At 34.9% G+C, this 27776-nt stretch overlaps 1 protein-coding gene across 1 annotated transcript in view; it reads left to right on the top strand.

Moving 5' to 3' along the window:
• ADAMTS3 (ADAM metallopeptidase with thrombospondin type 1 motif 3) overlaps positions 1 to 27776 on the top strand; it is a 248726-nt gene that overhangs the window by 163561 nt on the left and 57389 nt on the right. Inside the window, exon 5 of the mRNA XM_049789927.1 lies at positions 14122 to 14321. Coding sequence (XP_049645884.1) covers positions 14122 to 14321 — 200 coding nt within the window. The remainder of the gene's footprint in view (positions 1 to 14121; positions 14322 to 27776) is intronic.

The following is a 27776-nucleotide window of genomic DNA, read 5'->3' as shown; positions in this document are numbered from 1 at the left end:
CTTGAGTGCTTCTGGGTGTGACCCAAATAAAAAAAATTCTTTATAATTAATGGTTATTAGACTATTTCTGTTATTTTCTTTATTCTTTTTATGAATCATTGTAGAGGTTATTGGGTCATACCAATTTGTGCTCAGAGCATACTTTAAGTTCTGTGCTTAAGGATCACTTCAGGCAGTGCTCAAGCGACCATCTGTGGTACCAGGTCTCACACCAAGGTTGACTGTATGCAAGGCAAGTGACTTAACCCTGGCACTATAACTCAAACCCAAATGCAGTATATTTTTAAGGATAAAAATAAAACCCACTTAGCTATCTATCATAGTGTTTTATAGGAGTATTTCCATATTCCAAGCATAAATACTATTTTGAGAGGCATGGGGACACACCCAGCCATGCTCAGGCATTATTTCTGGCTCTTTGTTCAGGAATCACTATTGGCAGTGTTTGGAGCACCATATGGAATGTCGGGAATCAGCCACGTACAAGGCAAACTACTTTTGCTGCTGTATTATCTCTTTGGCTCCTGAAAAGATTCTTAAATATGCATTACAAATATCTTTTCAGCTCTTTGATGAAATGCTTTTAAGTAATATTTATAGTTTAAGCATAAAATTCTATTTTTTTTCTGTTGACATATCCGATGAAATATATTGAAATAGAGAAAGGTAGCGACAAGTTGAGTAATAACCCTTATTAAATTGCACATCAGACCAGAACAAGCATATTGTTATTTCACAGTTAACATTCATTCAGACTTCCTTGTGTTCTGTATATGAAAGAGGGAAGGAAGGAAGGAAGGAAGGAAGAAAGGAAGGAAGGAAGGAAGGAAGGAAGGAAGGAAGGAAGGAAGGAAAGAAGGAAGGAAAGAAGGAAGGAAGGAAGGAAGGAAGGAAGGAAGGAAGGAAGGAAGGAAGGGAAGGAAAAAGGAGAAAAGAAAGGAAGGAAGGGATGGATGGAGAAAGGGAGGGAGGGAAGGAGGAAGAAGATGAAAAAGAAGGAAGAAAAGAAAGAGAAAGAAAGGAAGAAAAAAGAAAGAAGGAAGAAAAGTAAAAAAAGAAAGAAAAAGAAAGGAAGGAAGAAAGAAAGATGAAAGAGCAAAAGAAAGGAAGGAAGGAATGGAGAGAGGGAGGATAAAAGGAATTAAGGAGGGAGCAAAGGAGGGAGAAAGGAAGGGAGGGAGGATAGAAGGAAGAAAGGAGGAAGGGAAGGAGGGAGGGAGGAAGGATGGAAAGAAGGGAGGGAGATGGAGGGAGGCAGGAAGGAAGGAAAAAAGGAAGGAAGAAGGAAGGAGGAAGGAAGGAAGGAAGGAAGGAAGGAAGGAAGGAAGGAAGGAAGGAAGGAAGGAAGGAAGGAAGGAAGGAAGGAAGGAAGGAAGGAAGGAAGGAAGGAAGGAAGGAGAAAACTAGAACTTAGTGCCAGGTAAAATTTTTCTGCACAAAAGCTTAGACTAGGTAATGGAGTTTGTAAAATATTAATAGTACCTGGTATATAATAGATGTTCAATAAATATATTTAAATGAATATGTGGTCTAATCCCCAGTAAAGTCTCAAATACTATATTTTATATTAAATGGTAAATAATTGTAGTGAAGAAGTTTTATGGAAATATAAGTAAGAAGCCACTCTGAATACAGTTCCAGGGGAATGCAGGAGAGAATAATACTGGTACAGTGTAAACGCCACAACCATACTCAACAGAGGTAGCATTTTAGAGGTAGAAGGGCTTTTGTAGGTCTATGGATAGACCTATAACCCATCTGGCTCAACCCGCTGGCCCAACCCAATGGCTGTGGTTTAAAGGCTCAGTTTTGTTAAATAAGTCACCATATATTATGTCAAGGTTCAGTTCCAGGAAATTGAAACCACACTAGCTATTTTAAGCATGAAAGGATTTAATATAAAGAATTAAGTGCACTTGAAATTTTTGGAAAGATTGACGAATAATCTCTCTACGTTGGGTTCCAGGGTGAATGCACAGATTGAATTCATGAGGCAGATTGGTCCAATGGCAGCTACTCTTTCTTCCCACATCATGGTAGTGCAAGTTAAATGAATTGCAGAGGTGCCTGAAAATTCCAGGAATTTGAATACAAAGATGTTCTTCTCTGAGGATAACAGTTTGCAATTACCGGCCACAGTTGCCAAATATCCTAGATTTGCGGATACCAAACTTGGCCAGTTACAGAAAACCCTGGTCCCTCTAGTATTCCTTGAGCACATTAAACCCTTATGAATTAAAGTTGCAAAAATTCTTCCTCCGATCCTGCTGGTAAGAGTTCTAGTTTTCTTTTATTTTCTCTTTCTTCTTTCTTTCTTTTCTTTGTTTCTCTCCTTTTTCCTTTCTTCTTTCTCCTTCCTTCCTTCCTTCCTTCCTTCTCTTCCCTTCCTTCCTTCCTTCCTTCCTTCCTTCTCTTCCTTCTTCCTTCTCTTCCTCCTTCTCTCCCTTTACCTCTCATGACTGACTACTTATAAATTGCATTTACATTTCACTGTATAGTTAAAAAAAAAACACTCAACCTACTCAAAAGCCTACTGAGAAAAATCAGTAAATGCTACCCAGATCCTTGGTTTCAAAGTAGATAATAGATACTACATCAATATGTTGCTTGCTTTCTTCTTTCTTTCTTTCATATCTTTTCTTTCTTTCTTTCTTTCTTTCTTTCTTTCTTTCTTTCTTTCTTTCTCTTTCTTTCATTCTCCTTTCTTTCTTTCTTTCTTTCTTTCTTCTCTTTCTTTTCTTTCTTTCTTTCTTTCTTTCTTTCTTTCTTTCTTTCTTTCTTCTTTCTTTCTTTCTTTCTTTCTTTCTTTCTTTCTTCTTTTCTACAGAAAACAGGAGGTGTGAATGTTGTTGACTGTGAAATAACTATATTAATTAGTCTAGTTTCTGGAAGTAGGAAATATCAAAACAACTAGTAATATATAGTGATTATTATTTTCTAATAATCACATATTAGTGGGGTGACCATATAAGTAATTGTTTTAACTAGGGTATAAACAGGGGAAAAGGCCATAAGCCAACTTACAAACATTTCAATTCTTCATTTTCATCTCTCGGTCTACTGTAGTGATCCGTATTTTCAATATAAAATTTTACTTTGCTTTTATTATTCCCATCCTCTTTTAACTTTACTCCTCACAATGTATCTGTTCTTTATAAATTTTTGGCCAATGTTTTTGGCCATAATTTGTCCAATGTCTAGAATGACTTTTCCTGTTTTACTTTATTTAACTTTTAACATATATAGTTGAGGTACCTTGCCTGAATACTGTGAAATACTCTTTCCAAATAAAGTGAGTAGAGTGGCTTCATTCTATTGGTATTTTGTATGAAAATACCAGCTCATATTTTTTTTTCTATTTCCCCTCCCTCACCAATGTTTTTTTTTTTATTTTTATAGATCTTTCTCTCCTATCTAGTTATGATTCCTTCAACTTGGGTGTCTTGTCTTTTATTTCTAAATTTATGTGTTGTTATGTAACAAAAAATACTTAGGCAGTGTTTGGAAATAGATAGGGACAAAAAGAGGATGATAAAATAAAGAGTAAGAAATAAAGATGAATTAGAGGTATTTAAAGACAAAGAAAGGAAAGGAAGATACCAAAATTTTTCAGTCATTCTGACATTTCTCCTTAGATTATGTTTTATTGTCAATCGACAGTGTATTATCAAACTACAGGAGGAGTTGAATGAAAACAATCCACACTCATTTATATATAGCCTTACTAATCATAACTTGGATAATTATTTTAATATTTGCAAAGAATTAGTACTTATTGACTTGTTGTGATTAAGTATTTTTACTTCATCTATGTCAATTTATCAAATGTCTCATTCCTCAATTTGTTTTGAACATGTTAATTAACTCCTGAATTAAATGCAAAAATTTTTTTTTTTTTTTTTTTTTGGTTTTTGGGCCACACCCGGTAACGCTCAGGGGTTACTCCTGGCTATGCGCTCAGAAGTCGCTCCTGGCTTGGGGGACCATATGGGACGCCGGGGGATCGAACCGCGGTCCGTCTCCTAGGCTAGCGCAGGTAAGGCAGGGCACCTTACCTCCAGCGCCACCAGCCCCGGCCCCAAATGCAAAAATTTTTTAAATTGAGAAATATGAATTTAGATATAGTAGGACCTAAAGTAGTATCATTTGTTACATTTTTTTAATTACAAGATGGCTCTTTTTTATGAATTATATTCACCCTACTTTGGCAGTGAGAAGATGTAGAGACACACTGGTTACTTGGGCTACTCCCAACTTGTTACTCTGGGTTATTCTCAATGGGCCCATGAAGTGTCAGAATCAAATGCTCCATATTTTTCACCTATCTCCCTGGACAAATTTCATACTGTTTCTTGCTTATTTGAGGGCAGATGACATAAAAAAAAAACTTACATATAGAATTTCTTTCATTTTTTTTTCTTTTTTTGGGGGGGTCACACCTAGTGAAGTTTAGTAATTACTCCTGACCCTGCACTCAAGAGTCACTCCTGGGCTGGAGTAACAGCACTGTGGTAGGGTGTTTGCCTTGCACGGGGCTAACCCAGGGTGGACCTGGGTTTGATTCCTGGCATCTTATATGGTCCCCCAAGCCTGCCTAGAGTGATTTTTGAGCCCAGAGCCAGGAGTAATCCCTGAACACAGCAGCCTGGTATGGCTCAAAAACAAAAACAAAACAGAACAAAACAAAACAACAAAAGAATCACTCCTAGTGGGGAACACACGTGATGCTTGATGCTAGAGAACGAACCTAATTGTCCTTGTGTAAGAGAGTCTCCCGTAACATATTTCTAGCCATCACCTTTGTAGCTTAATTTCTTAATTGTGAAATTAAAGGTTTAGCAGCAAAGAAATTAGACCTATGACTAATCACATGATAAAGAATAACCCTCATACTAAAATTTAGGACCCTTAATTTTAAATGAAGTTCTGACCTAATTAACCAGAGGAGTATTTTTGCCATCCTCTAGCATGACCCATTTATGTTATAAATGATGAAATGGAGCCTTAAATTTGGCATCTCTCCAAACAAATCATACAGTGCTCTTATAGCAGATATAAAATGGTTTCCTTTTTTTAGACACCTTTTTAAATTGTGTCTGCTGCATCTTGTGACTTTTACTTTCCCTGTTCATTCTTATTATTATATTGTTAATTCTGTGTGGACAATCTGTGTGTCTGCCTTCTTGACTGCTTTACTCCTGGTGGTTAGAACAGTGCCAGTTTATATGTGACCATGTTGTTTAAATATTTATTAGAAGGAATAAATAGCAAGTATGAATATTCATAATTTGGCAACATTTCTTGTTTAGGTTTTTATAAATAATTTCATATATCATGGGAAAAATTTGTATAACCAGTAAATTGCTGTGGAAATTTAAAGTGAAGAAATATTAAATCCTTAATAAAGAGACAAAGAATATTATTGATGAAAATACTCTGAACTTTGACAATAGTAAAATGTGACCCTATCTCTTTTTTATGCAGCTAAGCTTACTTGGGAAACTGACTTCTATATCTGGGTTTATTAATTATGAGAAAAAAATGAAATCATGCAATTTGCTGCTATGTGAGTAGACCTGGAAAGTATCATGCTGAATGAAATTAGTCAGAAGGAGAGAGACAGAATAATCTATCTCATATATAGGATATAAAGAAAGAAAGTTGAAGAAAGCTCAGAAGCAACAGAAACCTTATTCTCTTCTTCAGGTGTAAGCTAAGCACAGAGAAAGGATGGGGTAGATGAGAATTAAGATGAAAGAGGTGTTAGGAGTGAAGTGGTGGAGAGAAGTGGATCCTCTGTGGGGAGGGTATAGTGATGAATTGTGTTGTGCATGGGACCTACTATTAGTATCACTGTAAACCATGATGCCTAAAGTAAAAACTAAATTAGACCAATAAGAGAAAAGAATGTATTGGTAATAATTTATCTTTGTGTTTTGGGCTCACAAGCAATTATTTTCAGGTTTTGATTCTAGATCAGGGATCACCCTGGCAGTAAAGGGTTGGGGTGGAGAGAGAATACTGAACAGGAGATGGCCACATTTTATCCCCTTAATTCCTCTCTAACCCATAGTTTATTATCTCTTGAAATTGAAAAACCAAGGTTTCATTTTGGTTTATTTCATTGGAGCATAAATTATTCCCTCAATTCGTGATCTTCATTTTCTTACATTAAACATACAACAACATAATCAAATATAATTTTATGCCACTATTAAAACTAGGTAGCTGTAGTATTATATTTTGTCTATTTCATGTTTAGTAAAAAGAACTTCCTCTTTGCTAGTAAAAACAAAACGTTTGTTAGTTCTATTGGAATGATTTAGGTAATTTGTCCACCCATTAAATAATTATAAAAATAAAGAAAATAGAATATGGTATTTCATCATGCCTAGATCAATGCCTACTGCTAGAACTGAGTGTTGTAAAGTAAATGGAGAAGGGAGGGTAGGAAGGTATAAGTGTTGTAATTATATGTACTATTTGGAAAAAGATAGTTGTCCCATACTTTGAATTGTCAGATTCAACAAATAAGATAATTTTTTACTTAAATTTGAATTAGAAAATTATCTCTATTTTTAGCATTAAGTATTTGAACAGAATATTTGGAACATTTTTATACTTAAAACATTGTTTATTGGGTCTCAGTAGTAGTATAATGGGTGAGGCATTTGTCAGTGGGTATGTTGCATGATATCAATCTAAGTTCAATCCCAGCACTCTCTGTGGGTCCCGAAGCACTTCAGAAAAGATTCCTGAGCAGGGTGAGGAGATACTTCTGAGGATTGCTGGGGGTGGTCTAACACACACACACACACACACACACACACACACACACACGTACGTGCGCACACAAACACACACACATAAATAAAAAAAAAAAGCTGTATATTTTCCACTTGAAATGTAAAGAAAACTGTATTTTGTTGAACAACCATGTCCACACTCAGAAGTCACTTGAGAAAAAGTAAATCACACATGTAAAAATTATTCACAGATACAGAACAAATATACTAGAAATTCTGCTCTATATCTGTTCTCTGTGTATGTCTCTTCCATGGGCATGTGATTCAATTCTTGCCACTGAAAAATGTAATTAAATGCACCAAAGTGTTGAGAAAAAATTTTTGCTTATCCCCTAGAAAGACATTCTTGAATTTGTTGGTGTATATGGATATGACTTTTGAATTTGTATGTCATTTTGAAAGAATCAAAATAATCTGAAGACAAAGTGTTTACATGAAAAATGGCAGAATAGGGCCCGGAGAGGTAGCACAGCGGCATTTGCCTTGCAAGCAGCCGATCCAGGACCAAAGGTGGTTGGTTCGAATCCCGGTGTCCCATATGGTCCCCTGTGCCTGCCAGGAGCTATTTCTGAGCAGACAGCCAGGAGTAACCCCTGAGCACTGCCAGGTGTGGCCCAAAAAACAAAACAAACAAACAAACAAAAAGAATGGCAGAATATAGAGATATTCAAAAAACAGCATACTTGTTCTACTGACAAACTGGTTAACCCAGGAATCTCTCTATCTCAGGAATTCTTGGAATGCAAACTTAGATATTCCCAGTTTTTATATACACTTTGTTTTCTTTATATGCAGACAAAAGTATTCAAATTTGTATAGTATTAAAAACCAGAGTATATCTGTATTGTACATTAAAGCAACTTTTAGTGCCAATTCTTGTTTATTCCTAAAAACGTGACCACATTGGTATTTTTGAAGCCATGTAAATGTTATTGCGCTGTTTAATATGTTAAATATTTGAAAGATAAAATGAACTTTTACATATAAATACATGTTTAGCATTCTGATAATTTTTTTCTATGTCCTGAATTGCCTTTTAGTTTGGGCACTGAAACTAGACTAAAGATTTGTTGCTATCTAATTTGTAATGAGTGAAATTTTAATCTTTTTGCTAATGATAAAATGCTCAAGCCATGAAAACACCATTGTTTAAATTAAAATGTAAGAAGTTTTTCATTGGAAACACCATCAAATGTCCAATAAAACATTCATTGAAAGCAAAGGAACATATATATATATATATATTTAAAATTAGAGTTTGGGCAGAATAGAAATCACAGAAACATTATCGGTATAATAGTGACCCTATTTATAAGGAAATGTCTTTGATAATTGATAATAATATAAACTAAAATATTTGTGTATAATATAAACTAATAATACACTTAAAAGTGTAATATTTACGATGCATTTAATACTTGGTTGTAGAAATATATTATACCCAAAAACCACAAAAAAAATTATATCCATAGAGAGACCATTGTTGGATGATATGAACAAATCAGCACAGTTATTTACATGTACACTTCTGTGCTCCTGATGGCATTTTACACCTAATTTATCTCTGATCCTATGATTTCCACCTACACTGGAAAATTTGGCTAGTGACATTTCAGTTGCTTAGTGCTTATAATACACGTAGTATACCAAGTTAGATAGCCCTATTTTGCATTTATTTGCCCCCAAAATATAATTCCTTCTCTCTGAGTTGGAAAGCAAGATGCATTATAAAACAAGCTGCTGTGAGGCATTTCAGTGAAAAGTGTCTCACTTGGTCATTCACTCATTAACATAAAAAAACATGAACTTGAATTCCCAAAGGGAAAAGAAGTGTAGGTCAGTGTAGATAACATAATTAGTACTCTTAGTGTTATATGTATTAGGACTCTATTCATAGCTATTCACATTTATACAGGATCGAAGTGTTCTTGGAAGTGCTAGAAAGTTGAAGCCTGGTAGATTTCATCATTGCCATAGTCAGTACATGCCTTCGTTCAAGGGTCCCTTATAATTCTCCTGACATCATGTCCAGGTTCATGCAGTTAGAAAAAAGCAGTGTGCGAACAAGTAAAGGCACATTTATCAAGATGAATCATATGCATTTAAGAAGCTTTTGTGAAAACTTTCCCCCAAATCAGCCAATTTAACCCACCTGGTACAAATAGTACTTCTGAATATATTTCTTCCCTTTTTTTGGGGGGGTGGCTGGGGGGGGGATAGATGCCACACTCAGAGCTTACTCTAAACTCTGTGCTCAGAACTTACTCCAAACTGTTCAGAGAACAATTTGCAGTGCTGTGGATCAAATAGAGGTAGGCTGCAAAAGAAGACAAGCACTTTAATTCCTATATTACTTTTCAGATTCCAGCTACTTTATATATTTTTTTGGATTCCCCATCGTATTTATGTGAACCGCAGTGGCAAGGAAGACAAGATATAACTTAGCTGGTTAATTGTCACCTGCTCCTGAGGAAAGAGTGGTGAATTTTCTCATATCTGTCACACTATATGTTTAAGATTGAATTATCACCCCAAATGTATTTGATTTAGAATTTGTATCTTTCAACTTTTTTTCTTTTCTCCAATTAAATACCATAGGATTTTCTCCTGGGATAGAGAATAGTGTAAATATTACTAAGCATATATATTAATATGCTGTTTTTCATCTTGAAAATGTATTTTGTGTCTGTGTTCATAAACAATAGACTTGTCCAATCTATTTGACCTATTTGCTAAGTTCAGAGTTAGGGCTTAATAGTGTCAATTCTATTTGGGGGGAGTCACACCCAGCAGTGCTCAGGGGTTACTCCTGGCTTTAAGCTCAGAAATCGCTCCTGGCAGTCATGAGGGACCATATGGGATGCGAGGATTTGAACCACCGTCCTGTCCTTCTGCATGCAAGGCAAACACACAACCCCCATGCTATCTTTCCGGCACCAATCAATTCCATTTTTCATTCTAAAATCGTGCAATATCATTTGATTGGTCACCTGTGTGCCCCTTCATGCCATATTTTAATAAGAACACTGTATAGCAGAGATTTTATTTTTTTCAGATTATATATATGTATATATATATATATATATATATATATATATATATATATATAGTCACAATGTATGTAGAAAGTAGAAAGTACACAAAAGGCTTCAAGCAAAAAATTTCCAAATTATGAATTTATTTCTAATAGTAAAATGTAAGTTTTTTAAAAAAAATTAAAAGTTTTTAAAAGATTTTCCTGAAAATGTGTACTATCACTCTGGTCCCTAGTCTTTCTTTTGTTTTTCATCAATCACTCTTTAGTGACTTATTCAGCAATAGCCAATTAATTCATCTTGATTCACTTAGGTACGTCACTGGGATGCTCATGGGAAAACACCAAGTAACTATGATATGTAATACGAAAACAAAATTTTACCCATTTTTACCTCTTGAATTAGTTCACTGCCCTCTACAATCTCTCTCTAGGACTGTACAGACCTTCTTGGACTCGATTATCTTTATATTTCTCTTTATATTCTTATATGGACTGATTGAGAGAGAATTAGGTTTAGAGCTAGAGACACCTAAAATTACAGCAACATGTGTGTCTGCTTTTAAACTTTGAAACTTCTTGGAGGTGTCATTTATCAGTAAGAGGTATTATCTGATTCTCTGATATGTCTGCTTCAAATAGCAACTATGAAAGTGATCCGAGCACATGGAATTGTCTGCTACAACTTGACACAAATTCACCTATATTTTGGATATAAATCCAGTACAATTATGGTTCCCAGGGATAAAAACTACGGAGAATGGGGCCCGAGCAGATAGGGTCTTTGCCTTGCACATTGCCAACCTGGGTTCCATACCTGCCATCCCATAGGGTCCTCCAATTTTGCCAGGAGTGATTTCTGAGCTATAAATAATACCTGAGCATCATTGATTTGGCCCGATAAGCAAAACCAAACAAACAAAAAAACCTGAGGAGACTATGAAATTTTCTTATCTTCTCTCTACCACATGTCTGGATGCTCTTAGATGTTAATCCCATGTATAACTAAGTCTTTTTCATTTTATGCTAGTCTTTTAATCTATACTCTTCGATGTTAATCTCATGTATAAACTAAATATTTTTCATTTTTTGCTGTTTATTTAATCTATAGTCTTAGATGTTAATCCCACGTATAAATTAAATCTTTTCCAATTTTTTGCTAGTTTTTTAATCTATTAAATAAGTTCATCCAGTTAGGTTTAATTCTAATTTAATATTGAAGATAAATATTCTAGTTTAATCTCTTTGTATCTTTTTTGTACTCTGCTGGAGATATTGTTACTCTCATTCTTTCAAATTATTAGCAGTTTAGATATTTCTTACTAATTGCAGTTTTCCTCAAATCTGTTTATAAAGAAACATAACTTTAAAAATCAATTAACTTGTAACATATGTTATAGAGAAATATTTATTTAATCAAGGTGTATGGGCCAGAGAGGTATCACAGTGGGTAGAGTACTTGCCTTGCAATGTAGCAGACATAGATTTAATCCCTGAAACCCCATATTGGTCCCTTAACCCCACCAGGAGCGATCCCTGAGGCAGGTGTAAGCACTGAATACAGTTGGATGTGATATAAAAACTTAAAAAAGGTTCTATAAAATGTAATTGGTATATAAAGTGAAAAAAATGAAGGTTTTACTTATCAGAATACTGGCCATGTATAATCAATTACTTTTGGCCAATACTTATAGCTAAAAACCGTGCACTTGTTTTTATGAACTTATATTATCACACAAGCTTACAGGGTTGTTATCAGTGACACATTTTAAAGATGAATAAACAGGTTCAGAAATCTTAGGTGTCTTAAGTAAAATCACACTGCTAGAATATGACAGTCCCAGGATTGGAAGTCAGGTATATCTATTTACAAAGCCCTTGCTACTAGTCATTTTAAATTTGGAGTATAACTTTTGCATACTTTATATTCATTTCAAATCAAGATATGTAAATTTTTAGAACTGTTTGTAATTAATAGTCATATTTCTAAGAAAGAGTACCATTACTTACTCTTTTCTCTTTAAACTATTGGACAAAATGTATTCTATGCATACCTAAGAAATCATAGAAAATATTGCCCATCATTGGCAAAACTATGGGCTTAAATATACTTCACTGAATAAAGGCAATGGTCAAAAGAATAGGACTACTGCTTGTTGTTTAGCGGTCACACCTGGAAGCACTTAGAGCTATCTCTTAGCTCTGTTTTCCAGGGATCGCCCCTAGTGGGGCTCCATGAACTCTATGTGATGCTGAGCCTTGAACCCAGGTCGGCTGCATGAAACACGATATTTTTTACCTCTTTTACTAGAACTACAGCCCCAAGAATCTCTTCTTTATCAGAAATCACCTCTATAAAGAGGAATTTATGCCCAAACAGTGAATAATTAGCGCACAATGAACTGTGTTTGTGAAAGTTATTTAGCCATATTCATTCTTATATCAAACTTAATAATATGATACCAAATGCTAGCATATTTCTATTAGAAACTGCTTTTAACATTATATCAAGAAAAAGAACCATTTTTACAACTAGGAACTCTTGTATGGCATTCCTATGTGTGTGTTTGTTATTCCAATTTTTCAGTCTCGAGTGATGTGAAAAGACAGGCTGAAAAGTAAATCTGTTTACAGGTGTAGTCTCTTGCCCACAGTGTGGGTTTTTAGCTCTTAAAAACAACTTTTGAGAAAAGCTTTCTGTTTGATGCGGATAGTGGCAGGAGTTATTTATGTTTTGTGGAGCCAATGTGATTCCTCAATGAGGAGAAAATTCCCAGATAATGATCTAGCAGTCGGGCTTGGGTTAAAGTGAATTATAGTATAACTTTTAAATCTGAGTAGTCAGATTCAGAATTTATGCCCATACTTGTAGGTGTGTGTGTGTGTGTGTGTGTGTGTGTGTGTGTGTGTGTGTGTGTGTGTGTGTGTGTGTGTGTTCCAAAGGGTTTGAGTGTGATCTGTACTCTACTACTTCTAACCCAGTGGCTAGGGCTTGGTCATCAATCTTTCTAGCCAAGAGACACTTTCCCCTTCACCCTAAATGTTACTAAAACCACTAAGGTGGAAAGGAAAATGACTATTCATTAATGTCCAACACTGATTTAAATGGCATACAGGCCACAGCGCTGCATTAAATAAACCTTCATATAAAGCATGAGTCAGAAATGGTTCTGTCAAATTTGTTTTTGATATGTGGCTGTTTTAGACATCAAGGCAGTTTGTAAAATAAAATCCTTCTCAGACTTTACATATTTGAAATGGAAATGAATATACTTTCTGTTTTATACTAGAAATTATAATACTTTTATTTTAGTATCCTAATTTTGTATTTTATTTTTTAATTCTCCAAAGTTCTCTTGCCAAAAATATAGTTATCTGAAGTAATCTACATGCTTAGAATCTAAGAATATCTTCCTCACATTCTTGATAGATGGAGAGATAGACAGTAGATACAGATGTGTATTTATACATATTTCTGTGTACATGTGCCATATTTATTTATTTTAGTATATTTATGGAAAGATTCATATGAGATGTCCATTAGAAAGTACAAACAAGTACAAACTTTATTTTTAGAACTAAATTGTATGCATTTTAATTTTTGTTCAGTTATAGCAATTTTCTTACTCTTTATTTGGTGTTTTATAGATTTAGATCTATAGTAACTAAAATAACGTTATTTAGATCGTGACAAACATAGGTTTGGAGAAATATGGTGATTTATTTTTATTTTGCAACATTCCTTACATGGAAAAGGACCTCATATAGTATGTGGTGACCTATAATATTCGTTGCTATTGTGTTTCTGTGCTCTAATTTAATTTTAAGGCATGGCTACTGAAAAATGGCTGATTAAAATTTAGGTAAAATAGCAATTCTACTCTCCATGATTACAATAACAAAAATACACTGTGAACTCATTAACTCATTTTTAGTCCTAAATTTTTAATTTACTTCATAAGTACCTAAACAGAACATTTTATCTGCTTTCTATACTTTCCACAGGGGATATAGCTTAAAAACACTAATTTATTCTTCTCCCCATGGAACCCTCATCTTGGCATGAATTTCTGCACATCTAGTGTTACTATCTTACGTTGAATTATAGGACATCTCTCTGAACATATGCAAAGGCATGATATTTATAAACCAATTGAAAAGTAGTCTTCCTATGACTATGTTAGAATGAAATTCCTTCTAAATTATTATTATTTTGTAAGAAGTTCTAAAGAATGTCCATTAGAAAAGTGAAATTTCTGAGTTCCTTTTGTTCCTTAATAGATTCAAATCGGGAAGGCTTTGGTGACCTCGGTACTCTTTATAGCAACATTGATCAGCAACTGAATGAAACTATGAGGCGCCGCAGACATGCAGGAGAAAGTGATTACAACATTGAGGTGCTGCTGGGCGTGGATGATTCTGTGGTTCGTTTCCATGGCAAAGAACATGTCCAAAACTACCTCCTCACACTGATGAACATTGTGAGTAATGGTTCATTTTGGAACTTTTCAATTTCTTAATTCCGCTCCCTTCTCTTTTGTCTTGGGCCTCACCTGGTGGTACTCAGGAGTTACTATTGGCTCTGTACTCAGGGATTACTCCAGACACTTTTTAAAATTCTTCATTGCCACTAATTCCTGCTAATAACAATTATCACACAGAGAACAAATTACTAGTTTTGATAATAGAGATAATAGAGAGAGCTTATTATTGTGAAGATATTCAATTATTAACTTTCAGTTAATATTTTCAATTATTTTTGCATTATTTGTTAGATATGTTACAATGAGCATGCTCCTTAATAATCTCTTTATTTTTCTCTAATATCTCATATATTTAATGAGAAAAATAACAATTGCTATGCTAAAGATATCTATAAATCGAGTAAATCCAAGGTATGCACTCTGTAAAGTGTTGTATACATATGTAGAAGTACATCATGTTTTAATTTTTAACATAAAATTTACTACCAAAGTTATCTAAACTTTCCGGAAGGTTTAGTTCGTGCTTTAACTTCTTTCTGAATTCATTATGTGGTACCACACAAATACATAATTCTAGCAAAGAAAATCTTTATAGATGCCATCCCCACTTGTTTTATTCATAATTCCCTGAAACTGCAACTTTCTGTCAACTACGGAATAATCAGTGAAATTGTTTATTATAAGCACAAGAGGTTCTTGAAGTAATCAGCAGAGGTTTGCTACAGAACTTGTCCACACAGAATTTAAAATTTTGAATAAAAGGAAATAACAGTATGAGAAAGTTTAAAGTTAAACTAGAAAAGCTTGATTTTATAAAGACATATTGTAGGTACTATTTAACATAGTGTATACAATTTGAAGAAGGGAGACATGATAAAAGCCATCTACATTTAAATTATTTTTTGACTACTCATCACCAATCATTCAGTCAATGCAAGTGCCATCCTGACCTTCCAACCCCATGGAAACAGGACCCATACTGCCTTGAAGAGCCCCTAGAACTCACATCAATGGAGTTGAGCTGACCCTGCCCACAAAGGATGGAGCCTGCTCCCAACCAGCCACTCACACATCAATGCAGGTGCCATTCTGAACTCCTGTCGCTCCAGAACCCACATATCAGATGAAACATACTTTAGAAATAAAAACATTACAAAGGACAGAAATGGACATATGGTAATAATCAAGGGATATATACAACAGGAAGGAATCACATTCCAAAACATATTTCGCACCTGATGAGGGATAGCTTAATATTTAAAACAATTGTTTGCAAATCTAAAAGAAGACATCAATGGTAGCACAATAATAGTGGGAGACCTCAACACCATCCTGTCATCTTTTGATAGTTCAACGAGGCTGAAACCTAACAAGAATATACTATGAAAGGAGAAATGGTAGAAAGTGGCTTAGTATATATATACTAGTATATAAAATTACTGATATTATTGTTTGTATATATTTATATATATACTAGTGTATATAGGGCTCTCCATCTTTCCCTCTCTACCTAGAAAACTAGACACACATTCTTTTCCAATGAAAATGGGTCATTTTCCAACAGGCACTGAAATTAGAAGTGAATTACAAACAGACATAGGGGAAAAACTTTAATACCTGGAAATTAAACAACTCATTACTGAACAAACAATGGATCAGAGATGAATTTAGAGAAAAATATAAGGATTCCTGGAAATTAATGCAAATGAAGACACAAATTATCAGAATTCGTGAGACATAGCAAAAGTAGCACTAAAAGGAAAATTAATGCTTTGCAAGCACATCAGGAAGGAAGGAAGGAAGGAAGGAAGGAAGGAAGGAAGGAAGGAAGGAAGGAAGGAAGGAAGGAAGGAAGGAAGGAGGGAGGGAGGGAGGGAGGGAGGGAGGGAGGGAGGGAGGGAGGGAGGGAGGGAGGGAAGGAAGGAAGGAGGGAGGGAGGAAGGAAGAAGGAAGGAAGGAAGGAAAATGTAGCATAAAGAACTTAATGACACAAGTCATAAAATTAGAAAGTGATTAAAATGAACCAAAAATAGGTAAGCAGAAGGAAACAACAAAGCTTAGAGTAGAAATTAATGAATTGAAAATCCAAAAGATCAATGAAGGCAAGAGTTGGTTCTTTGAAAAATTAAACAAGATGATAAACCACTAGCAAAATTCACAAAGAAAGGGAGAAAAAGAAACTTAAAAACCAAATTAGGAGGGGAGGAGAGATAGCATGGAGGTAGGGCATTGGCCTTGCATGCAGAAGGATGGTGGTTCAAATCCTGGCATCCCATATGATCCCCTGAGCCTGTCAGAAGTGATTTCTGAGAGTAGAGCCAGGAGAAATCCCTGAGCACTGCCGGTGTGACCCAAAAACAAAAACAAAAAACTAAATTAGGGGCTGGAGTGGTGGTGCATGCTGTAGGGCGTTTGCCTTGCACATGCTAACCTAGGACCAGCCCCAGTTCAATCCCCCAGTATCCCATATGGTCCCCCAAGCCAGGAGCAATTTCTGAGCGCATAGCCAGGAGTAAACCCTGAGTGTCATCACATGTGGCCTTTCCAAAACAAACAAACAAAAACTGAATTAAAATGGAAAAAGGGGAGATCACTACAGATAGTACAGGGATTCAAAGGGTAACCAGAGTTGATTTTGAGAAAATCTATGCCACAAAACAAGAGAACTGAAAGAAATGGATATATTCTTGGACTCTTATAACCTCCAGGATTGAACCAAGATGATTTAGTATATCTGAAAAAATCACCACTATTGAGAAAATGAGAATGATGATTAAAATTCTTCCCCAAAACTAGAGCAAGGGTCCAGATGGATTCACTAATGAATTCTTTCAAACCTTTTAAGAGGACCAACTACTCATCTCTTTCAGCTTCTTTCAAGGAACTAAAGAAATAGAAACACTCCCAAATAGTTTTTATGAAGCTAACAGCCTGATACCAAAAGCAGACAGACACGCCTCAAAAAAAGAGAACTACAGACTAATATACTCGATGAACACTAATGTAAAGATCTTCAAAAAAGTCCTAGCAAATAGGACCCAACCGCTCATCAAGAAGTTCATATACCATGACCAAGTAGGGTTCATTCCAGAGATGCAAGGATGGTTTTTCATAGCAAGTCAATCTGCATAATATACCAACAAAAGAAAAATAAAAACCATATGACCATATCAAGAGATACAGAGAAAGCATTTTCACACTCATGATTCATACACATTTATGATAAAACTCTCAATGAGATGGTAATGGAAAGAACTTTTTGCAGAATAGTCAAGGCCATTTACCATAAGCCCACTCATTGGAGATAATTTGAATTATTTAATTTAATTTAATAATTTAAATTGAATACTCAAGTTTCTCTAAAATCTTGTATAAGAGAAGGCTGTCCCCTCTGCCAGTCCTATATAACATAGTCCTGAAGTCTTTTCCATAGCAATTAGGCAAGAAAAAAGATATCAAGAGCATCCTGAAAGGAAAGAAAGAAGTTAAGCTATCACTATTTACAGATGACATATATGACACGGTACTATATTTAGAAAAAATTTTAAGACTCTACCATAAATCTTCTAGAAGAAATAGATTGGTTTAGTAAAGTGGCAGCCTAAAAAATTAACATGCAAAAATCAATGGCCTTTTTATACACAAATAATGATAAAAAAGAAATTACATTAAAAAAATCCCATTCACATTGGTACCACAGAAATTCAAATACTTTGGAGTCAAGTTGGCTAAAGAGCTGAAAGACCTATCCAAAGAAAACTACAAAACACTGCTTCAAGAAATAAAAGATGACATAGGATATGAGGATATATATCCTGTTCATGAATTGAGAGGATTAGCATCATTAAAATGGCAATGCTGCCCAAAGCATTGTACAGATTTAATATAATCCCGCGAAATATACCCATGACATTTTTCAAGGAAGTGGATCAAACACTCCTGAAATTAATTTGTAACAATTAACACCCATGAATAGCTAAAGAAACCCTTAGGAAAAAGAAGATGGGAGGCATCACTGCCCCAAACTTTAAGTTGTATTACAAAGCAATGGTCATTAAAGCAGCATGGTATTGAAATACAGACCCTCAGATCAATGAAATAGACTTGATTAATCAGATAATGCCTCCCAGACATACAGTCAGTTAATCTTTGATAAAAAAGGAGAAAACTGCAAAATGGTGCAAGACAAGCTTCTTCAACAAGTGGTGTTGGAATAACATGCAAAAAAAATGAACTCAGACCTCTATCTAATAGCATGAACAAACACCAAATCAAAATGGATTACAGACCTTGATATCAGACCTGAGTCTATAAGGTATATAGAAGAAAACATAGGTAAAACACTCAATAAGTTGAGACTAAAGGCATCTTCAAGGAGGAAATACCACTGTCCAAGCAAGTAGAAGCAGAGATAAACAAATGGAACTACCGTATTTTCTGGAGTATAAGACGACCGGGCATATAAGACAACCCCCTAATTTTACATTTAAAACATAGGTTTAGGCTTATATTCACTGTTTAAGACAGAATATTCCTGTGCTGCAAACTGTATGTACCACAGTGAGCCAATCACAACAAGCAAAGGTTCAGAGGTTATGCTGTAATAGACTTCTCTGACTCTGGCCAATCTGAGTGGGCTTTTTACAGTGTAGATTGGGTACAAAACATTGTCTAATTTGAATGCATAGAAAGCCTGCTTGGATTAGCTGAGTTAGAGAGGCCGTCCCAGCAGCCTTGCAGTGATTGGTGCAAGATCGAGCTGGAAAATTCTTTTTGTGGCAATATTCAGACAATTTTCGTTTAGCGGCATATTGAAACATTTTTCGAGATATACTAGGTGTATAAGATGACCCCCGATTTTTGGTTGACTTTTTTTTTGTTTCAAAAGTCATCTTATACGCCGGAAAATACGGTATATTAAACTGAGAATATTCTGCACCTCAATGGACTCAGTGACTAGGACACAAAGGCCACCCATAGAATGGGAGAAATTATTCACTCAATACTCATCAGATAGAGGGGCTAATATCTAACATATACAAGATGCTGACAGAACTTAACAAGAAAAAACCTCTAACCCCATCAAAAAATGGAAAGAATAAATGAGCAGACATTTTCTAAAAAAAGAAATAGAGATGACCAAAAGGCACATGTGAAAATGTGCCACATCATTATTTAACAGGAGAAGAAAATCAAGACAACAATGAGGTATTATTTCAAGCCACAGAGACTATTACACATTACAAAGAACAAGAAAAATAGTACTGATGGAGATGTGGTGAGAAAGAAACTGTCATTCACTGCTGGTGGGAATGATATCTAATTCAGCCTTTATGGAAAACAATACGGATATTCCTCAAAAAACTGGAAATTGAAGTCCCATATGATCCAGCAATACCACTACTAGAGATATAAGTTACATTCACAAAAACACATTACAAAAAGCCCTCTGTATGCCTATGTTTGTTGCAGTCCTGTTTTTAGTTGCCAGAATCTGGAAACAAACCAGAGGCCCGACAACAGTTGAGGGGTTAAATTAACTGTGGTACATATACACAAAGGAATACTGGGTATCTGTTAGCAAAAATGAAGTATGTAATTTTCCTATATATGGATGGACATGGAAACTTTCATGCTGAGTGAAATAAGTCAGAGGGAGAGCAATAGGCATAGAATAGTCTCACTCGTCTGTGGGATTTAAGAAAAATAAAAGACAGTATGGTAATAATTCCCAGAAACAATAGAAATGACAATGGAAGGAATAGTCCATGATATGAAGTTTATCACCAAGAGTGATCAGAAAAATTAGAGAAATAACTATACTAACAACTTTCATAACAATGGTAGTGAGTGAGAGAAATAGAATGCCTGTCTTGAAGACAGGCGGGCTGTGGGGGGGTGGTGTCCAGAGGGAAATGGGGGCATTGGTAGCAAGAAGGTTGCACTGGTGAATGGGGTGTACATTTTATGACTGAACCCCAACTACATACATATTTGTAACCATGGTACCCAAATAAATTATTAGAAATAAAAAGATAACACAGTAATAAATCCAATTAAATTATCAGCTCATGCAAGTCATAATAATTGGGACTAAAGCTATTTTGTTCAGTCATGCAGATGCTAATGAGTAATCCAGTAATAACAAAAATTCAATGGTATGTGATAAATTTTTAAGTTATACACTTAAAAATAGGAAAATCAAGTCCTGTATGTTTTCTCAGGATCAGGCCAGAAAAGTTGAACAAGGATTATTCCCCTTTTATTTTTGTTATGTATCACATCTACCTGAACTTGCTTCCACAATACAAAAGACCAAATTCAGAATGAATGGAGGGGTACTGCTTTTCATGAGGGCATCAAAATGGCAAAGGACCATTAATGCAGCAGGCTGGATTTCATTTTCTGAAGCATACTGGTGGTGGTGGTGGCTGGTTTCATAAGTCATTTAGAAGAATCTGACGATTTAATTGACAATATATTTTATGTTTTATTGTGCTCTGCAGATTCTGTAGGTTTTGCTATTTGTTTGTTTGTTTGTTTTAAACCAACTGATCTGTGAAGAGCTGAAGATTTGTGGTAACTGCATGGAGTAAGGCTACTGTTGGCACATTTCCTGACAGCAAGTGTTCACTTCCTATTTTATGTGTCATGCTAGATTAATGCATGAGTGTTTTTGTTTTTTGTTTTAAGAATGGATGCTATTGAGAACTCAGCATACTGCAGTAAAATAACTTTCCAAGGTTCCAAGAGGCACCAGACCACCTGCATAGAACAATACTGCTAAAAAAAAATTTTAAATGATAATCAAATAAAAGCTTGGATTCACACACAGACACACACAAAAAGTCAATTCCATTTAAGTAGAGTGCAGAAGAATTAGTGTCTAGGAACTAAGTTAACAAAATACAGGGGTGATTGATAAATGAAAACTTTAAATCACTTTAGGAAGAGATGGAAGACCTTAGGAAATGGAACATATTCTATGCTATTGGATTTAAAGAATCAATATTGTTAAAATGACAATGCTACCTAAATTTTAATATATAATCAATGCAACTCCTATCCAAATTTAGATGACATTCTTCAAGAACCTTGAAAATTCAGTAATGAAGTTTGTATGGAATCAGAAGAGCCTTCATATAGAGAAAATCTACTAAAAAAATAAAAAAAACTGAGAAGTATTTGTTACCTTAATTGTAACTGTGCCATAAAGTGCAGTGATCAAAATTGTTTGATACTAGTATGAAAATAGGCTCTATGATCACTGGGACATTACAGAATATCCAAGGTCAAAAGTCCATAATTAAGGAAATCAACTTTTTATAAAGGAATTGACCACATGAAATAATAACTTTAGCAAATGGTACTGGGAAAACTGAATAACTACATGTAAATAATTAAAGTTGGATTTTGTTTCACGCCTTACACAAAAATTATTCAAAGTATATCACTGACCTTGAGATCCAACTGGAAACTATACAGTGAATTGAGGAAATGTGCATGGCACAGTGACAAGCCAGGGTCTGAGGGAAGATGTGAGCACTGATCGAGGGAGTTGATGGGACTGGTGATAGAACATTATATGTCTAATAAAACTTGACATTGTAATTCACAGTTATTTAATTAAATAAAATGTCCTAAATTGAAAAATATAGTGTTTTCATGAGTTAAATTGGGACTTAGGAGACTGAGGTTCAAATTCTTCTGTTACTTTTGGTTGTTTCTGTGACCTTAGATCAATCGTCACTTCTCTATTTATAAAACTTAAAGTCTCAACAAGATGTTTATTAATTCAGTAATTTCTCAGGAAACTGAAAATTTAGCTAATTTAATATTAAATTCTTCATTTTCATTGTTTTGCTTTGTTTTTGTTTTCAGAAAGGTACAGATAAATGTCAGTATTTCTAGGAATGATCTATCCTAAGAAAAAATGCAGACCTAATGTTTAATATGGTTTAATCTGAATTCTAGGTGTTAAGGAAAAACAATATGCTAATGACCATTAAAAGAACTACTATTACTAAAATTTAAGGGAAAGAAACAGAGCAATGTATTTATATGCATGTTGCAATGCAACTATTATTCCAATGATTAGCTATTTGAATAATCAGCCATCAGTTTTTAATTCTCACTATTTCTGTGAATATGAGGGTTGCTTTTGTAGTTCTAGCTTGGATCATATATGCATGCAGGAAGCTGCTGTCTGTCTGGAGAAAGGTTTTGAGTACTTTTTTTGCTCATGGATCTGCAGCTTAAGGAGAGGCTCTACAGAAACATGAAGGCTCTATTTTTGTTTAAAGTCCCTTAAAAATATTAGGAATTAGACTGAGTTTCTGTCTTAATCCTAGAGATTCTCCTCAAATTAAGAAAGCATCAGCGATTGGAACTATAGGAAAGGAAATAATAGAAAATTAAATTGTTTCTAAAGTAATATAAATATGGGTTTGGGGAACTGATAAATAACACCTATTTTTTTCCCCAACTTCAAAACCCACTGAAAGTTGGATGTTTCATCATCTGGGGAATTGTTTTATTGTTAATGAGAATTGAATTTCACATAAATTCACGTTTAGAGACAAAATGATTTTACTTGTTTGAAATAAGTACTGCTCAGCCGAGGGCATTTTGTTTCAAACTCTAACCCCTGGAGACATTTAGCAATGTTAGAAGAATTCTTAGTGGTTGTCACAATCAGGGAAGGAGTCACTCCTGTCTCCAGTGCTCCAGTGAGATAAGCCAGGGATGTTGCTAAATAAACATCTGAAGGCACTAAGACAGTTGTATAACAATGCTTATGTTTTATCATTTCTAAAATGTGAACTAAAGTCTCTTTGTAAATCGGACAATTTTTTTTCATGCTCTGCCTATCCTCCACAACTACTCTCTTTAGAATAGACAGGCAAATTGAAACAGATGAGATTGAAGAAAGAATCTCTTCCTCTCTTCTACCCCACTTCCTTTACTCTATTCCAGGGGTCTCAAACTCGCGGCCCGCAGGTTGTTTGCGGCCCTCCGTACAACATTTTGTGACCCGCGGCCGGCCTTCAAATATCGCAATATTCGCAATTATTCGCTTACCGAATAATCGCAATAAAAATCGCATTAGTAAGAAAAAATTGCATTAAACATTCGCATACCCCGAGCAGTTCCATTCTGGGTATGCAAATGTTTAATGCGATTTTTTGCGATTTTTTTCTTACTAATGCGATTTTTTATTGCGAATATTCGGTAAGCGAAATCCCTTATGTGGCCTTGCCTCACCCCGACTTTGCCTCCTGTGGCCCCCAGGTAAATTGAGTTTGAGACCCCTACCCTATTCTGTATCCTAATTCTAACTACTAGATTCAAGTTATTGAGATGAATGTGTTCTTACCTGGCTTAAATCAATCAACAAGATAGAAGTTGGAAGCAGGAAGTAAAGTAACCATTAGGCTATTCTTATAGAAATCTAAAGCCAAGCAATCTGGCTCTTCTTTTGTCTAACAGTGTTTAGATAACTTCATCTCCTAGTTTGCAGTGCTTTCTGACTTCCCTTGGTTCACAGGACTCATGCTGACCAAACTTGATCCATACATAAACACAGATCCTTTCTTCACTTGTCACATGGGTTCAGGCAAAAACTGGAAGAAAATTAACAGCAAAGAGTCTCTTTTGGGACCCTGGAGAAAACTCAGTTGGGCTGGAGATCCTGTTTATACTTACAAAACCTAAATGTAATCTCTATTATCACATGATGCCCTTAGGACTGATAGAAATGACCCTTGATTGCTAAACCAGAAAGAAGTAAACCCTGATTACTGAACCACTCACTGGGTGTATCCCTAAACAAAAAACAAGCCAAAGTGGAGAGGGGAGTCTATTTTCTTATGTTAATTAAAAGAGTTTAGTTCCTTAATCTCATTTGACACTTTAATTAACTAGCCAGCAAATTTATTATATACTTAGTTTACTGGTAGGCAATTTAATTTTCCTTTCACAATGCACATATTTGCTAAGTTTCTAAACAAAGTGAGTATATTTTATTTTTGGGGGGGGGTCTGTTATTTATTTGGGGGCTACTTTTAGCTCAGTGCTCAGGAATCACTCCTGGCAGTACTGTAGGAAGTTGGGGAAGGGGAGTCTAAGAGTTGGCTGTGTTAAAAAAAAAAAAAAAAAAAAAAAAAAAACACCTTAATCTTTGTTCTATGGCTCTGATTCTAAAGGAACTACTTTAGATGCAAATATTGTGTGTTTATGTTTTTTAAATTAAACTGAACACCCTTTCTTAAATGGGTAGCTTACAGTTCTTATTTCATGCTTTCTAATTTTGAGATTTTTAAATTAGTGTTAAGCTACATTTTTTTCAGTCATTTAAAGAACACCCATCTTCACCAGTGCAAGATTCCCATCACCAATATCCCAAATCTCCCTCCTCCCATCCCACCCCACCTGTTCTCTAGACAGGCTTTCTACTTCCCTCATTGATTCACATTGTTAGGATAGTTCTCAATGTAGTTATTTCTCTAACTGCACTCATCATTTTGTGGTGAGCTTCATGTCGTGAGCAGGACCTTCCAGCCCTCCTCTCTTTTGTCTCTGAGAATGATTTCAAAAATGTCTTTTATTTTTCTTAAAACCCATAGATGAGTGAGACTCTTCTGTGTCTATCTCTTTTAAATAAATAATTCAAATAAATTTAGTATTTAAATAAATACTTTAAAATAAAATAATTAGCCTCTGGGGGGGGGAAATTAGAGAAATAACTACATTTTGAACTGTCCTAATAATGAGAATGTATGAGGGAAATGGAGAACCTGTTTAGAGTACAGGCAGGGGTCGGGTTGGGAGGAGGGAGACTTGGGACATTGGTGATGGGAATGTTGCACTGGTGATGGGTGGTGTTCTTTACATGACTGAAACCCAAACACAATCATGTATGTAATCAAGGTGTTTAAATAAAAAAAATAAAAAATAAAAAAATAATTTTAATGAGTCATATTTTTTATATTTTATTTTTGATCAAAGTGGATTACATATCTTTCATAATAATATTTTAGGTACATATTAACATAGAAACGGGGGAATTCCCACCACCAAAGTTGACCTCCCTTCCCCCCCATTCCCAGTATTCATCTGATACCCCCCTCTTAAAACCCCCGAGCTGCTCTTATAAGTGATCCCCTCTGTATCTAACTTGTTGTAGGTTGGGTATTGATACTGTTGTTGTTGGCTTTGGATTTGGTGGTTAAGTCTGATCATTTTTATTACTATTTAATGATCATACAGTTATTTGGACTTGGTACCCTCTGTTATTTTCCCCTCAGTCATATTTTTAAAAGTATATATTGAGATGTGTTTATAAAATCGTCTACGGGTTTTTAAAAACATTCTCAAATAATTATAATATGATGCTGATGCATGCTGAATTGAAGATAGAATAGAGAATTTTGGTTGACGAACATTTCAAAGAACTGGACAGTGAAGCACTCTTTCCTCGTACCTTATTCACTTTTATTTGTTCCTGAAACAAACAAAATATAAAGGATACAGTAGCTTAAATGGAAAGACAAGATATCATTAGGTTCATATTTTTTCATAGTACTGTAAGGTGAGAGGCTTTCTATTAGCTGTAGCAATTTCTCAATGATTCAGCATCAGTAAAACTAAAGATGGAAGGAGATTGAGAGCTGAAAGCAGGCTTCTAAAACAGTGTTTTGTAGATAGGCAGTTTGTATTTGTTATAAAAGAACTGAAAACTCTTCTCACAATCTGTTCTTTCCTCCCAATTCAATGAAAAAGGAAATGGGAAGTTGATTGTGTATTATGAAAGAAATACAGATTTTTCAAATATCTACCTATGAATCAAACACAGGCAGAGGCTTTCCAGGAAAAACATTTTCCATCCAGTTTGTGGGAAATCCAATCATGGAGCCCAGTCTTCCATTCAGTGGGGTACTCTTGAATTTTCTTCAGAGCAGAAAATACCTCAAAGTGTGCTGAGATCAACATAGAACCTGGAATGGATTACTGTGTAGTCTTCATTTTCTTGGACCTTATTCCCTTCTGCCACTGAGCAACTGAGGCAAAATTGGAAGAGACAAGAGTGCTAACCTCTTTGAGCTGTTTTTATTGTCAGGAGTAAACGGGAATGGCAATTGGCACAAAGGTCTGCTTTCTTATTTTCTCTACCAGAGCAAAAGACTTCTAGTACTGACAGAGATAAAGCAAGGCCTGTCTCTTTCAGGGCATAGACAAAGACTGTTTGCATCTGGAGAAAAGGTAGAAGAAAAATCTGTACCAGAGCATTAAGGGAAAGAGAAGGTTTTAGAGGGAGCAGTATCCTTGCTGTAAAAAACACTCATGCTACTTTGTGGAGAGAATTATGTTAGAAAGAAAAAGCTAAGATCCCAGTTAACAGCCACAAGCATCAATTTACACAGCCAATTAAGTAAGCTATTTTCTGAGTGGAATCTATATCTTTTGGCAATAGCCAGGGCTTCAGTTGAATAACTATAAATGACACTTAACATCAACTTCATGAGAAACACCAAGTTAGAACAACACTGATAGGTCATTCCCAAATTCCTTTCCCCAAAAACTGTGATAGAGAATGAATTATTACTATTGCTTTAATGTAGAAAAAAAATAGGTCAAGGAGATGAGAAGGATGAAGAAAGGGAAAGGAAAGGGAAAAAAGAAAGGGTTTTTAGAAGACTGTCTTATTTAGAAAATTTGAGTTATTTTTATCTAAACTCAGAACTTGTGTCATATAAAAACACTTAAAATGTACCATTGTATGTTGATAGCAATATAAAATAATTTTAATTTGCTATTCTAACATTTTTGAACTGAGATATTTTATCTATTACCTAACGATAGTGATAGCTGCATATGAATGTTTTATGGGTATTTTCCATGAATATCTAATAGTTTGTACACAAGAAAGACAGCTTAGTAAATGAGCATTTTTTTCTTTTCATTAAGTGTCAAATGAGCATTCTGAGTAAATTCTAGATGATTTTGGTATGACTCATTAATTGGAAGGGGTACCCTCCTTCCATATACTTGACTCTTTTTGAGACAGTAAAGAATAGAATTTTTCAAGATGCTTTCCATCTCCTTTTATTTTTTATTAATTGTTTAAAAACTTGAATTATCATTAAGTTCTTTCCTTAAAGAAGAGGTAAATGATATATATGAACATATTTTTAAGACATCATAATTCATTTCCATTCTTAGATACTTAGTAAGTTATGTTTCAGAAATAGAAAATAAATGATTTGTGTTAGTTAAGTGTTTGATATAATCTCATATATTTTACTATATTAAATTATTATTTTGTAATACTACTACTAAAAATTATAATTCTTATCAACTGAGTTGCTAAGAATATTATCATTTTTGTGGGGTCACACCACGCAATGCTCAGGGGTACCAACTCTTCACTCAGAAATTATTCCTGGCAGGCTT

This window comes from Suncus etruscus, chromosome 16 (assembly GCF_024139225.1).
Source record: "Suncus etruscus isolate mSunEtr1 chromosome 16, mSunEtr1.pri.cur, whole genome shotgun sequence".
NCBI lineage: Eukaryota > Metazoa > Chordata > Mammalia > Eulipotyphla > Soricidae > Suncus > Suncus etruscus.
Note: the sequence above shows the minus strand (reverse complement) of the source record. Positions and strands in the feature narration are given on the sequence as shown.